Raw genomic sequence first — 14,374 nt, 5'->3', positions numbered from 1 at the left:
TAACAATATGGAGATGTGATGATCCCGTAAACAAAACAAAGAAACAAAGAAAAAAAAATTTAATAAAAAGAAACCACCAAAAAAATGTCGAAAAAAAGGAATGGAAATTCTATTAGGATATAATTTTTTTATAAATAAGATATATATATATATATATATATTATATTTTTTCATCTATGGTGGTATTCCTTCATTTGTGCTTTGCTTCAGTAAAGCGCGGATGGAAAAGCGACGTGCTATACGCATCAATCCTATCGAGATCAATAGTATTGACCATATAGATTCCTTACAGAGGATCAAGGAAATGTCATAAGAAAAAAGAATATGTAATTTTTAATACAAAATTGGTTCGAGACTAGTGGCTGTGAAAGTTGCTTTTGCTGCTTGTGGTTTTTTCTTCTTTTCCTTTTTCTTTGTCAACAACTTTTATTTTATTTTATTTTTAATTTTTTTTTTCCAGCTGGCTAATTGATTCGTAAGTTTGTTGATGAAATTACCAGCAAAGGAGATGACACTTGATGTCCAGCACTGCTTTATTTTTCGTATGTCTTTTTTTCGCTTCATTTCTATGTCGCTCTTTTTATGCAGGGCTCTATAGACCAAGGCAGTAGTCGGTCTCTCTTTTATGGTGGTATTAGTTTGTTTTTGGTTTGGACTGTAAAGACATCTTTTGGTATGTTTCCTTTTTTCGCTTTCTATCTATTCTACATTTACACTTTTACATTGCAAGCGAAGTATCAGTTTTGAATTTTGAGTTTCCTTTGATCATAGAAAACAATCCATACTCCATTGTATCAATGTTGTAAAAAGTCTAGCAGCAACTGGCGAGCATTTGTCCCACCTATCTTTTAGAGAAAGCGTAAGGATCATCCTTTTTAGAATTGATGATTGACCAGAAGTTACTTTTGGGAAACGCTTTATACGTAGAGAGGCTTCATTGCATGTTTCGAAAGATTAAAGTGAAGTGAAATAACTGAGTTGAAAATGAATGAAATGAAATGGATGCGATGTGATGTGATGCGACGCGATGCGATGTCGGGTCGTACGTACTGGAACAGTACTCTTTTTGTTTCCATGAAAAGAAAAAAAAAAAAAAAAGGAAAAGCAGATAGCAAGACAAAAAAAGCAAAGAAGAGAGAATGATACGACGATATTTATGAAATATTACCCTTTTCAACCTTTCATTTTGCATGGTTTTGCTACATAGGACCTACCTACATTTACATTTTCGCTTCATTCCAAGTTTTCTTCTTTTCCTCTATAAACTCAAGCTAAGCGAAGACAAAATAACATTGCAAGTTATTTCTTCTGCCACCGGATTCTCTGGTTTCTTTCAATCTAATTACGAGAAAAACAATTTTAACATTCAAAACATGGCTTTATTTTCTTTTCTTTTCTTTGTTTTGAATCCTTCCCTCTCATAGACTCTCGTTCTGTCTGACGTTGACTTGTACATTTATTCTCCTGTTTATTTTCATACGTCCAGCCCAGCCCAGCCCAGCCCAACTTTACAAACTATTATCTAATCAAGAAGCGAATTTTTTTTCAACAAAAAATCATTCAGGAAAATGCATTTTAGCTCTCCTCGCTCTCTCTTCTTTTATTCCAATTCTATTTTTCCTTCGGAAAAGACTCGGTAAACTCGGTAACCTTTTTCACCGAAACCAACTGAAAGAGATTCGCCAGCTTGGTCTACGAGAAAGGCCTACTAAAGCAAATCGTTGTCGTTGTGGTAAAGATTCCGCAATTGAAACTTGTATTTTTGCTTTTTTCCTTTTATAAACCTTGACCATGGTCGCCGCTGCCGCTAAAAGCAAGAAGAAACAGGTATGTTTGGAAAATGTGATTCAAGATTGATTTTTGCGAATGGGTGCTTCTCGTCTTTTGTTCTTGTGTTTGATATCCATCCTCAAACAATCATTTCTTCTATTCTCTGTTTTTTACCTGCTTTTGAAATTTTCACCATCTAACATTTGCTTTCATTTTTAGCCTTCCATCCCTATTCAAGACCTAGACATTCCTCAGTTGAATACCTCTAGCAATCCCCAAGCAAAGGTTCAGAAAAAGGGAAAAAAGAAAGGAAAAAAATTTGCCGAATCTTCCGTATGTTTCCTCCCCCTTTAGTCCTTCCTTCCTTTCTAACCTTTCTACAGGATGATTTACATCAAATTTTAAACAAGGTCGCTTACGAATTGGACGATCGAATCAAATCCAAATTACAATTAGCTGTACGTTCACTTTCAGGTTTTCTCCTTCATTCTTTTGTATTTCGTATTTTGCCCTACTTTACTAACTTGCAATCCTTCTAGCATGAACGCGAAGCCGCCATGGGCTCCTCCGTCGCCTCTGCAGAATCAGCTCCCTCAAAAAAAGAGACAAAAAAGAAGGACTCTAAAAAGGATAAAAAGAGTAGCAAGTAATCGATTACTTCTTTCCTTTTCTACTGCTGTCCCCCTAAAGACACCTTAATTCTTATCGTCTTTCTTTCCTTTCTACCCACTCTACTTCCTTACCGCCTTTTTGGTACCCCTTTATACCGCTGGACTTGTTTTGGATTCTGGATTTCATTGCTTCATAGTTGCATTTAGGTTAGGTATCTATCAATCAAATGCTTAGATTGTTTTGCATCTTCATACAAGTAGTCGTTCTTTTCCTTGCCTTTATATTCTTCCTCCTTCATGTATCCAACAAGTACGATACACGATACGATACGACACGACGCTTTTCATTTCTAGTCCTTCCCTTCCTTTGCAATCGATCAGTACCATAGTTGGAAAACCAAAAGATCATACATGTTATAAAATTACCGATTTTTCGTTTGACGGTAATGGAATGCCTTTCTTGTAGGAGCAAACTCTCCTAATTTATGTCCAATCATGTCTTCGGTTACATTGACAGAGGCATAGTTTTTGCCGTTGTGTACGAGAAATTGAGCTCTGAAATAGATACAATTAGTTTTATTTTCTTTTTCAACATCCCATTTGCCTCTTCTTACCCAACCATCCTTGGTAAAATCGTCGCTGAACGCACCATGGTCTTAACGGGAGTTTGCGATTTTATAGCTTCCCCCAAATCCACGCCGAAATCGACAACATTTGGCCCTATCCCAAATTAGTTCCTTTATCCTCTTATTCTCCGCTTTCTTCTCTTCTTACCCTTCCAAATAGACCTTGCTCTGAGGATTCTGTTTGCAAGCATGTTCTTGGCAGGTCATCGACTTTAAGGATATCTTTGTTTTATTCGGTCTCTTCCTTAGGTAACATGTTTTTCTTTTCCACCTTCACCACCAACACCTGCTAGGGCCGTCGTACTGCTACACCACTTGCGCGCCAGGCGTTCCTACCAACAACCACCAACCACGAACTTTTGCCATTTTACTTGCAAATTAATCTTTTCGTGCAGAGATGGAAGCCTCTGATTTTGTTTTGGTTGTAGATTCCTCCGTAGAAGAACAGGTATGAAGATTTAAAAGCGATATCTTTTTTTTTGGGAAAAAATTTGGCTAATTTTGAGGTATAGGTGGAAGAATTGGCTGTTTTCTTAGATCAACTAGAAGCCAATCAAGAAAAAAATGTCTTTGAAAAATGCAAGGAATTTTTAGCTTCCGAAAATGTCAATGAAACTTTGAGCTTTCTTTTAAGCCGGTTATCGTTGCTTTCTCAAATTCCTGAAAAGGGTAAGCGTCTTTAATCGGTTAGAATGGTTTTATTCACCTTTTTTTTCCTACCAAAAAAAAAACTTTTTAAAGCAGTGACACTAACATACATTAGAATTTGAACCTATGATGAATGTCTTCATTAGTCTCTTACAAGAATCGACTGTGTATGAAGAACAAGTTGTCAAGTTCTGCCAGGTTTTGGAGTCTATCGTAGAACAAAATTCTTCCTTTGCTCCTCTTGTCCTCAGTGTACTCAGCACTCTGTTTAATGCCTCCATCAAAGATCGTCAACATGCCCGTTTACACATCTTAAACAGTGTTGTAACTATCACTACAAGATTTAATCTTTACCACTTGCTTTCTCCCTACTTTGTTTATTTCCCTGAATGGCTCCACCAAGCTGGCGTGCCCGTTTCTGACCAGCGCGCCTTTAACATATTTGTTTCAAAAGCCATTCAAGCTTACGATGAAGAGCAATCTTTTGCTTTCCTCTTAGAGGCAGTCAAGATGGCTCCTTCCAATACCGACGAAGCAGTCCGTGAATTAGTACAACGTACGGTCAACAGCCCCAAATATTTCTTCTACGACGACATTGTCACCCTACCTGCTATCCAACAACTCCAACAAGCTACTTTACAATTGCTCGGCATTTTGTCTGGTGGTATGATTGAAGACTTCCTCTCTTGGATTGATACCAACCGTTCTTACTGCGAACAAGAAAAGTTTGACCAAGAGGCCATTACTCGTAAAATGAAGCTTTTGACCATTGCTTCTCTCGCTACCCAAGCTCCCAATAATGTCTTATCTTACAAGGACATTGCTAAGGTACTCCAAACTGATGAAAGTGAAGTTGAACTCTGGATTATCGATGTCATTCGCGCTGGTCTCGTCGAAGGTCGCATGTCACAACTTAATCAAACTTTCGTAATTCACAGAAGCTCTTACCGTGTTTTCGGAAAGCACGAGTGGATCTCTTTACACGAGAGACTTGCTAAATGGAGTTCTAGCTTGCAATACATGTTGCAAGTTATGGACCAGCCCCTTTCTAACTATACCTTAGCTACCAGCAAGAAGGGTGGTAGAGAACATGCTGGTGTTTCTGCATCTGAGTAGATTATCTTTTTATTTAGTATTTTGTATTTTGAAAATATATGAGGATGGGCATCTTGATTCATGTATCGTAAACAACTAGGGCATCTCCTTTTGCTAGCTATAGTACAAAACAGTTTCGTATTTATCAAGTCGAAAATTTAAACTAGAGTTCTAGTGATTTTTAATTCATTATTATTATTAAACTAGGCTATACAGCTTGAAATACTTTACCACCAAAATCATAAAATTGCTCTTTCATAAAAGGCAAGAAATTTTTTCTGTTCAGATGTTGTAATATATATATATATATATATTTTTCTACCTGTCAAAAGTATGAAGCCGGAAAAAAGTAGAGAATCTTGTTGGAGTTTGTATGGATTTGAATGCCTAAGGATTTCGCAGCTGGTTTCACTAACCTGACATTTCTCCAAAATTTTTTCAATCCTGTATATTTTCACTATCTAGCCCTTGAGCGTTATTTATAAAACATTTAAAAGGAAGACAAGTTTAATTATCGGGACTCTTTTTTAAAACGATTTACTTTTTCCTCGTATTCTTCATTTCCACATAACAAACTGCTTTAAAAATGAAATTGTTGACTGGTATAGAAGAATGGTTACTATGATTTTGTTTCCTAACAAGAATGTTTAGTTAATTTTCTTACCTGCTCAAACAAGAGCTGCAGCAGCACCGCTGAAGCATTTCCTTTAAAGATTGAAGATGCCAAGTTGGCTATCCAACAAATGGAGCTGAAACCTGAATTTTTACGCAATATTATTCCTCGAGTTGATTGGAATGCTTTATTAATTAGTACAAGACAGGTAAGATAATTGGAAGGGACAACAGCCTATTTGACTTGTTGGTGTACATTGTCAATATCATGGGGATTTTTGAGCATTACTCCAACATTTCTATGTTTTTCTAGACAATTTTTTTTTCTTTTTTCTTTTTTCTTTTTTTTTTTTTGATAATGACTAACGAATTTTCATAGTTGGGAAATAACAGTCTTCCCGAGGAGAAGCCAGAGTTGACGGAGGAATCAGATGAAGTTCTATTAAAATCACTTCATAATGTTTTACTAGAGGTAAGCAAATCACTGATGTTTGTAATTAGTTGCTAACAGAAGAAGACTGAAATTACAGAGGCTAAAATGACCTGTGGAAACTGTGGTCATATATATCCTGTTTTCGAAGGAATACCAAACATGCTTCTCTCCGAAGAAGAAATTTAGTACGATTTGTTACTAGTGATTTTCATTGGGACATCGGAATAGAATGGATTTTAGGGTATTCTGAGCATACAGTACAAAGGGTTCCGAAGAAAGGCGGCTCTTTGCTACAAGGAAAAATATACGAAGGATCGCTGCTTGCACATATTACTTCGTCATGATGTTTCTTTCAATAACAGAAATTATCTCTTTTTAGCAATGGTACAATTAGATCGAACTTTTACAATAGAAAAAAAAAAATGCCAGTGATCATTTTGGAAGCACCTGCACCTTTCCTTTATTTCAAAAATTATAAAGCCTTTTACTCCATCTTGTCTTTATCAACCTAAAATATACTGATCGTGAACTTCTGTAATAGAGCACTATGTAGTAACTAAAGTCAACTCAAATTGCCCTGCCGAATATAAAGTAGAATCCACCGTAGTTACTACTATATCTAAACTTGATTAGAGAATTTACTTAATAAATAAGTACTTAATATCCTCCGTACTATACAATCATTACTCAGTTCAGGGCGTTTGGCAAACATCTGGAATAGATCATCTTTGGGTTCTAAAATTTAATTTATTTCCTTTTCTTCTAATGTTATAATTTTACTGTTTTCTGAAAGTTTTAGTGACTTGGCAGAGCATTCCCATCTGCCTTAAACTACTACTTACTGTGTCTGCCTATTTTCACAATATCTAAGGAGTCAGTGCCTAAACTAAGGAAGTCAATTGAACTCACCCAAAATCATCAAGAAGCTCACTTTTTGATGTTATATCTTTCTTAAAAACTAATATAATACATCCCCTAGTATCTTTAAGGCCGTTCATAAAGAATGAAGTGTTCTATGGTAACACGTATGGAAAATTCAAAATTTAACAGCCATTGCTAACAAATTATACAGGTGCTGCACTGAACTCTTTTAAATCTCCTGAACTGCGTAAATCAGTCTTGCATTCCCAATACGTGTCATTGCTACAGCAATCTCCGAACTTTTTGCTCTTACAACATAACAATCTTCTTCCTTCTGAGTCTCGAAATTTTCGTAATGAACTAAAAAAGCATGCTCCTGATGCCAGCTTGAAAATAATTTCCGGCTCTATTTTCCGACATGCGTTGCACGTATACGAAAGCATGCCAAAGGGCGCCGACGGCAGTGTCGATCTTTCTGCGGCTAATACTGTGGCATCTCATAAGAATGCCAAGCGTATCAAGCTTGACATCGATGACTTGTTTGCTGGTCCCCTTGCCGTTTTTGCTCTGGGACCAAATGTAGCACCCGAAAGCATTCGCGGATGTCTAACTGCATTGAAAAGATATCAAAGCAAAATGGTTTTACTCGGTGGTCGATTGGAATCCGAAGGGTTTGATTACTTTCAAATTGACTCAATATCTAAAATCCCCTCTCATAAAGATTTACAAGCAAGTCTTCTTTCTTTGCTATCACAACCTGCTCAGCAAGTCAAGCGGCTTTTGGACATGGCTCGAGGTGATGTCGCCTATACTCTTGAACGAAGGGAGAACTAAATTCTGGGCTGTTTTTGGCTTAACTATACAGGAGCATTTTGATTCAACATATATTATCATGTTCAATTTCTTTTCACCGTTTCATTTCTACATCCCCAAACCTACTGCAGTCAATTATTAATTTTACAAACCGTTGTACAATGCTATTTTCACCATACATTTCATTATGTAACAAATTCCTTGATTGGATACGTACACAAAGACTTCATTCCAATAGCTGGTAAATTTACTTTTTCAATACTCCACAAGCACAATCTACATATGTTTTTTCACAAATACTACAAAGTAGCTTTAACTTAACATTTATCAAATATCGAAAAACACTGCTGGGAATACAAAATATACACTTTGAAGCATAAAATAGTCGGAAAAAGAATAGTAAAAGAACGGAACATGCAGCTAGGAATTCTAAACATAACGCGACAAGAAGGGTTGATCCAATCCATTGCAAAGCTTTGTACATTTGAGATATATGAGGGTCGTTAATGGTAATTCATTCTAGCATGTAAAGGCTTTTTATTTTAAAGGGAAATTTCATGAATACCATCCTTGCCAACAACTTTACAGATAAATCCCTTATAGTCAATAGGCATACGTTTTTGCAGTTCATCAAAACATAATTTCATAATGTGAATGGCATCATCAAGCGAGAGATCTGGCTTGTAGTAACGGTCAAACAAAGACAAACAATAGAAAGAACTGTATCCCTGGCATGCATAAGGAACACGAACACAAGTCGCCAAATAGTCAATCCAATAAAGTTGGGGAACTTCTTTTTCAGTGTCGTATCCAGCTAATAATAGATTAACCATGTATGGCTTGCGTGAGCGAAGAGAAGTAGCGAGTTGTTTTCTAGTGAAAGATGCTGTGGCTTCAGGACTCAAAATTAAGTTGTTTCTTAAAGTATATAAATTGATGTTTGCTGAAATGTATTCTGCAAAGTTCGAAGTATCTCCGGCTTCACCACAGTATAACATCAAATTATGACTATTCAACTGTTCGCTCTTGTCATCTCCGGACTTTAGGACAGTAATTCCACGTACTGCTGATCCAGAAGAAGCGGTAAGTATAAAATCCTTTCCTTGGACTGCTAACAATGCTTCCATTATGTTGTCTTTCTATTTGGTTTAGGTTAAGTGATGGATGTGTGGTCCTGAGGCATGGTCTTGTAATATTACAATAGCGATACAACACCAAAACACTCTTAAGCTATTCAACCAAAATTCAATGAATTTCTCTTTGATTTTTATTAGTTAATATTTCTAAAATAAATTACTTTTCTTGATTTTTGTGCATTGAAGTTTGATTAACTGTTCATCGTCGCTGTGGTGGGCTTTTCTTGACGCGCTACCATATAAGCATTTCCACAGAATATATAGTACAAGATGTAAGTGATTATTCTATTTTCATTATTAATACTTTCTTTATAACGGTCCTTGAAGCCATTTACGTAGAGCCATGAGAAGCCATATGAAAGTGAAAAATATCATGAAATGTAGAACAGTGTAATGAACTTTTCAGTGAAGCTTCCATAGCTGAACACATAAAAAAAGGATGATATCCGAATATATTTAGACTGATGCAAACGAAATAACTTAAAAAGCGAAAAAGTAAATTGTAATATAATAAAGAAATAATACCGCAGAAAATAAAACCATAAATAAGGATCCATATTGAATGGATATTAAAGATCGTAAATTGGGAAAACTGAACAAAAACTGATGTGCTTTTTCTATTCATTCACTCCTGCTTCTCCTGGCTGTACTTCTTCCGGAGCATCTAAATCGTCTTTCACGATAGGATCAGTTGATATATTCTCATCTTCAAACATTTGGATACACTTTTAAAGATCAGGTTAGCGCTTGCTTGAATTGAATTGATCTCATTTTCACTTACCATATTTGCTACATCCTCTCTCTTGCTGTCTGGATGTAATAACTCGGTCTTAAGACCGTTGTTTCTGAGTGGAACCTTCTTATCTCGGAACGTTTTGCTAGCATCAAAGTTGTGTACCTTTTCATCTGTTATAGTATAAACAGACTTCAGGTATCGTTTTAGGTGGATGAAATTGCAAAGTAGGACTCCTGAAAAATATTTGTATTGCTCTTCAAAATGTCCCTTCATCCATTCAGTAATGGTTGGTCCAATCGTTGCTAATACGGTATCAATAACTTGAAGAATCATTAACGGCTCGTCAAGGCTCAAGTATTTAATTCCACCCATTGCCGAACAACAGAAATTAAAAAACAGAATCTTTTCGTGTGAGATATTAGCTAAATTTCCATTTTCATGTTCTAAAAGTTTCAGCATTTGCATTATAAATTTCCTTCTTGATCTAGTGTTTTTCGTTGATAGTACAACGTTATACATGTCTTGAAATGCGGAAGTATCCTCGATAGTACAAACATAATTTTCTGGGAAACTTTTGGAAGAAAACATTAAACTTGCTGCTTGCGCATACAATCCATCAACTAGGGACTCGTGTTTTTGAAGCAACTCTGTATGTAAGTTGATAACCACCTGTTTTACCTCTTTAACTTCAGTAGCTTCCAAGGCGACAATAACTGGAAAACACTAATGGCGTTAGATATCGTATGCCCAAACGTACAACTTACCAATCTGGGATTCGCAAGTCCTTGGTGAATAATATGTTGTAATATCTCCAAAGCGAGAAGAGCAAAACTTAATTCCTTTGAAAAGCAAGAATCCAAGATATTTGATAAATATTTTTGCATTAAACAAGCACTCACGCTAACAGAGTTAGTATTATCAAAAACAGTGCGAGCTTACCCTTCGGTCCATTGTTTTTCTGTAAAACCTTTAAGCATGTCTACATTCACCTGTTCGCGCTTAGGATTTTTTTGGTTTCTACTTTCCAGTTTTTCATCGGCTTCTGTAATGAGATCCTCATCAGCTGCTAAAAGTTCCAAGAATGATCTAAAAATAACTGAGACACAATCAACACTGTTTTCTTCAAAAATTTTGTCTAAAATGTTTAGCAATTTTGGAGAAGTAAACAACGTGGGTTGGGCTAAGGCAACATTTGTCATGTTTTCAATTACATGTATACGCAACTCATCACTAGACGATGCAAGAAGTTGATCCATATAATCAAGCAATAGCGCATAAACATTGCTGCTCTCGCCTTTACTGGAAGGAAAAATTCCTGTCCAATCGGCTTCTACTTTTTCAAGTTTTCCAAACCTAGCAAATAGTCCGATAAGTTCTATTAAACGAAAGGCCTTCAATGAAGAAAAATCATTCTTTCTCGTTTCTTCAAGTGTTCTTATACAAGAACCTATAATTTTATAAAGCCTTTGATCATCATTTAGGTGACTCAATAGATAACATAAGCAAGGTATCATTTCTTTTAATGTGGCAGATCCTGCCTTGGTAAGTCTTTGAAACATGGTAGCTTCGAGATTACGCAAAAACACTTCTGGAATATCTTTTTGACGAGGTAGAACTTGTCGAAAAATGGCTACAACGTAGTATAATAACCGTTGCTCTTCAATGGTTGAAGCCGATTTCAAATATGGTTTGAGAACTTGTAGTTGCGAGTAATGAAATAGAAAAGGAAAAGAACGAGAAAGAACAAAAAGAGTACTCATTGTTTCATGTAAAAGTCCCACTTCAAAACTATCACCCTCGTCCTCCGTTGCTACCTCGATTAATAAGGTAAATAAAAAGGAAAGGAGGAAACAAATGCGTGAGCAAAAGTCTTTGCTTAGTTCGTTTTCTTTTGACGTAAGCATTTTCTTTAATGTCGTTACCAGAGAAACATGCAATGCGGGTGTCGGATCTGAAGAAAGCTTTAGTAATGAGCGGTAGTGAACTTTTATTTTTTGCTTTTCCAGAAAGCTCAACTCATCATATTTTTTATAAGGATCAATAGATAAGTAAGCGTTATTAAACCACAAGGAGTCGAGGGTGTGAAGACTTAATTCCTAATGTTTCAATGTTAGTATACATGCAACATCTCTTGCTAACTTACGGTAATATTCTCTTCCTCATCATTCATCCTCGATAGTAACTTTATGCAAATATCACATCGAATGTTTATACTACTAGTAACTTCGTATATATCTGCAAGTTGTTTTATTGCGCGCTTCCGAACACTTACAGAGCTATCGGACACCCCAGCTGCGACAAATACGTATAGCTGGTTAACGGTTTCTTTGAAGTCCATCATGTATGTACTCAACAAATCCAAGACAGTATCTCGAACAAAAGCGGACGGATCAGCTACCTTAGAAATTACCTGAGATAAAACTTCTGGGTGTGCATGAAGTATAGCTGGAATAGACTTCATTTGGCTGATGATCCTTAAACTCTTCGTTCGTAAACTAGTTTGGGGGCTGTCAAGAAATCCAATAATTAGTGATACAAAAAATTTCAAGTTCAAGTATAAAGAAGAACGATATAAAGAAAGAACAAAATAATCATGAATAATCTCATGGTCTGTGTAAACGTTTGAATCCATAATGGAATCCATGTTCAAGTTTGAGCTTTTCAAAAGAACTTTGTCAATGAGGTAATTGGATTCTGGGTCACTTGAAGCCTTTCTAATCTGAAAGAGAAAAGAGATCCATTGATTCAGCGTATACGGAACAATATTCTAAACGTTTAGCAAGTACAGAATGTAAAAAATCTTACCTCAAGAGAATCGTCCTTGCCGCACAAAGTGTTGAGATACGCCAGACAAGTCGAAGTAATGCCTTCATAACGAGGTACGCCGCTTAAGAAACAATTTGGATCATTAAAATTCGAAGGTACCGGCAGGTCATATTTTTCGAATAGAGATATATCGAATGTTGTCAACAGTTTATTTACAATGACACTGAAAAAATCTAGAGCGGTGTTCTTTGTGGTAACAGAGTTCTTTTCTTTCACTATCATCATAATAAGATTCAATGCGAACTGTCTAACTAGGGTTTCTGTGCCAACCCACTCGGGTACAGTAAGCATGTTAAGCAAATCTTCTAGCATAATTCTTGTCAATGTTACAAATGAATTATTTATATCAGATCTCGTTTGCCTTAACGACCTTTCAAGTAAATAACCAACGATATGGTTTGCGACTCTATACTCTTCATGTCTCGATTTAGAGAGTGAAGCATCAACCTAAAAATTAGTTATATGTTGAAATTAAGAACTTACAGATCTCAGATGGGATTGACAACTCTCAGAGTTGACTAAATCCTTTGCGGGGTCATCGGTCGTGAACGATGAATCCTCTGGAAGATGCCTTACAGTACATGCCTGAAGCAATCGAACCAGTAAAGTGGAATACAACTGAACTGATTTTCCATTTGACAGTTTATAGGTTCTAGAAGTTGATCGAGCAGTAGGTAACAGAGCAAAGTTAGCAAGTACTTCTTGCAGCACAAATTCACGCTGAGCAGGGTATAAGTTGAAAATGAACTGAAGCGTATCAAACAGGGGAACTTTAAGAATGTCCAATGGAAGATTTTGAATTAAAGATGGTTTTTCTTTCATTGTAGAATCCACTGTAATCGTTTTCATGGACAGAAAGACAATTTTGATAACAACAGCTTCAGACAAAGGAATAGTATGTACAATTTTGGACAATAGAGTAAATGCATGAGCAATCTTTTGGGTAAGGGATAAAAATGAACGATAATTAGATTCCTCGAAGCCTTCAATTATGCCCATATCAACGCTAGTCATTGTCTTTAAGTAAAAATACTCAATTAAGGAATGAAGGGTATCAAGGATAAATAAAAAGGATTCCTCGTTTTGCAGCTTTTTAAATGAAGGCAGCGTATAGAGTTCTTGGAATATGAGAGATATATTTTTTAATAAATAATCAACTTTGGAATATATTAGATCATCATCGGCATCCTCAACAGAATCGTTTACAGAGTCCAAACTTTTCAGACTCGATTCCAAGATCATTTTAAGAGAAATGGCATCTTCTTCTTTGAGTAATTTATTACAATCCCCTAATGAGCTCAACTTTGCCAAGGAAATAGATATCCTCTCAATACATTCCGCAGATAATATTTTAACGTTGGATCCTGTGAAGGATACATAACATTCAGAGGTTTTTGAGTCCGTATGTAGGATGCCATCCAAAACCAACTGGGTATCACGCACTTGCTTCTCTATAACATCCTGAAGCCTTTGAATTTTCGAAGAAGGAGTACTAGGGACGCTTCCACTTTCTGAGATCTGACGTTTTTTAGGTGTAGATGTAAGTGAAAATGCTCGACTAGGGCTTTTAAATTCAACAGCTCTAAGAATTCGAGCTGTCGAGGGACTTCGAGGAACCTCTGAGTTTCTGAGAGCATCCTTATTGGAAACAAAAGGACTTACAGATGCAGAAGTTGAGTCAGTGAAAGATGAAGATGCACTTAAGTTAACATCTGTGGGAACAAATTCAACCTCAGAAGGCTGCAGTAAGGACTCTGTTAAAGGGTTCAACAAAGAAGTTGGAAAAGTAGATGAATCGTCATTGGGTTGCTTAGATGTAGGAATGCGTATGCTAGGCATGGGAACATTTTCCAGCATGGGAGCGAGCGCGTCTTTATAAAATTGAAGCTGTTGCACGTCAGACACATCTTGCATGTTTGGCTCCAAAAGATCTAAGTATCGCTGCATTAATCCATTTTCTTCTGGGGACATGCATAAAGGTGTATTGCTTGCTACCGACCTTGGAGGAACTGCATTTTCAGTACCTATTTTCGCGTCAGCATACGCGTCTTGGTTCAACACTTACCGTTGCTAAGAGGTATAGACGAAACTAATGGTGTATATTTTAAAGCCTCTAATAAAATAAATGGTGAATTGGGTCCTTCGGGTTTTTTCGGCGTCATTTTTAAGAGTATTAAAGCATTGTTTATGGTTGATAAATGGAGCCT

At 36.3% G+C, this 14,374-nt stretch overlaps 8 protein-coding genes across 8 annotated transcripts; 5 read left to right on the top strand and 3 right to left on the bottom strand.

The window, feature by feature from the left end:
• Positions 1-77: 77 nt before the first annotated feature.
• SOCG_06063 (uncharacterized protein) lies at positions 78-1,106 on the top strand. The gene has a single exon (XM_013165387.1). It carries the CDS (start codon positions 101-103, stop codon positions 311-313), a length of 213 nt encoding a protein of 70 aa, XP_013020841.1. The 5' UTR covers positions 78-100; the 3' UTR covers positions 314-1,106.
• Positions 1,107-1,791: 685 nt separating this feature from the next.
• SOCG_01557 (uncharacterized protein) lies at positions 1,792-2,420 on the top strand (the record flags this gene model as incomplete). Its single annotated transcript, XM_013164510.1, has 4 exons — positions 1,792-1,827; positions 1,990-2,103; positions 2,154-2,228; positions 2,310-2,420. 4 exons carry the CDS (start codon positions 1,792-1,794, stop codon positions 2,418-2,420), a joined length of 336 nt encoding a protein of 111 aa, XP_013019964.1.
• Positions 2,421-2,803: 383 nt separating this feature from the next.
• On the bottom strand, positions 2,804-3,198 carry SOCG_01556 (ribosomal protein subunit S19; the record flags this gene model as incomplete). The annotated part of the gene is made up of 3 exons (XM_013164509.1): positions 2,804-2,936; positions 2,996-3,101; positions 3,156-3,198. 3 exons carry the CDS (start codon positions 3,196-3,198, stop codon positions 2,804-2,806), a joined length of 282 nt encoding a protein of 93 aa, XP_013019963.1.
• Positions 3,199-3,286: 88 nt separating this feature from the next.
• SOCG_01555 (translation initiation factor eIF3m) lies at positions 3,287-4,981 on the top strand. The gene is made up of 3 exons (XM_013164508.1): positions 3,287-3,455; positions 3,520-3,676; positions 3,771-4,981. The coding sequence occupies exons 1-3, from the start codon at positions 3,405-3,407 to the stop codon at positions 4,769-4,771; spliced, it is 1,209 nt and encodes a 402-aa protein (XP_013019962.1). The 5' UTR covers positions 3,287-3,404; the 3' UTR covers positions 4,772-4,981.
• Positions 4,969-6,287, top strand: SOCG_01554 (tRNA (guanine-N2-)-methyltransferase regulatory subunit Trm112). Its single transcript, XM_013164507.1, has 4 exons — positions 4,969-5,352; positions 5,402-5,571; positions 5,742-5,834; positions 5,880-6,287. The coding sequence occupies exons 1-4, from the start codon at positions 5,337-5,339 to the stop codon at positions 5,979-5,981; spliced, it is 381 nt and encodes a 126-aa protein (XP_013019961.1). The 5' UTR covers positions 4,969-5,336; the 3' UTR covers positions 5,982-6,287.
• Positions 6,288-6,586: 299 nt separating this feature from the next.
• SOCG_01553 (ribosomal protein subunit L11) lies at positions 6,587-7,657 on the top strand. The gene is made up of 2 exons (XM_013164506.1): positions 6,587-6,820; positions 6,868-7,657. Exons 1-2 carry the CDS (start codon positions 6,799-6,801, stop codon positions 7,488-7,490), a joined length of 645 nt encoding a protein of 214 aa, XP_013019960.1. The 5' UTR covers positions 6,587-6,798; the 3' UTR covers positions 7,491-7,657.
• SOCG_01552 (20S proteasome component beta 4) lies at positions 7,626-8,613 on the bottom strand. The gene has a single exon (XM_013164505.1). The coding sequence runs from the start codon at positions 8,594-8,596 to the stop codon at positions 8,012-8,014; it is 585 nt and encodes a 194-aa protein (XP_013019959.1). The 5' UTR covers positions 8,597-8,613; the 3' UTR covers positions 7,626-8,011.
• A 609-nt stretch (positions 8,614-9,222) lies between these two features.
• SOCG_01551 (adherin) lies at positions 9,223-14,329 on the bottom strand (the record flags this gene model as incomplete). Its single annotated transcript, XM_013164504.1, has 8 exons — positions 9,223-9,330; positions 9,387-10,064; positions 10,106-10,241; positions 10,281-11,437; positions 11,485-12,108; positions 12,147-12,614; positions 12,651-14,191; positions 14,233-14,329. 8 exons carry the CDS (start codon positions 14,327-14,329, stop codon positions 9,223-9,225), a joined length of 4,809 nt encoding a protein of 1,602 aa, XP_013019958.1.
• Between the last annotated feature and the right edge of the window lie 45 nt (positions 14,330-14,374).

The sequence above is a fragment of the Schizosaccharomyces octosporus genome, assembly GCF_000150505.1.
Source record: "Schizosaccharomyces octosporus yFS286 unplaced genomic scaffold supercont6.3, whole genome shotgun sequence".
Classification (NCBI taxonomy): Eukaryota; Fungi; Ascomycota; class Schizosaccharomycetes; order Schizosaccharomycetales; family Schizosaccharomycetaceae; genus Schizosaccharomyces; species Schizosaccharomyces octosporus.
Note: the sequence above shows the minus strand (reverse complement) of the source record. Positions and strands in the feature narration are given on the sequence as shown.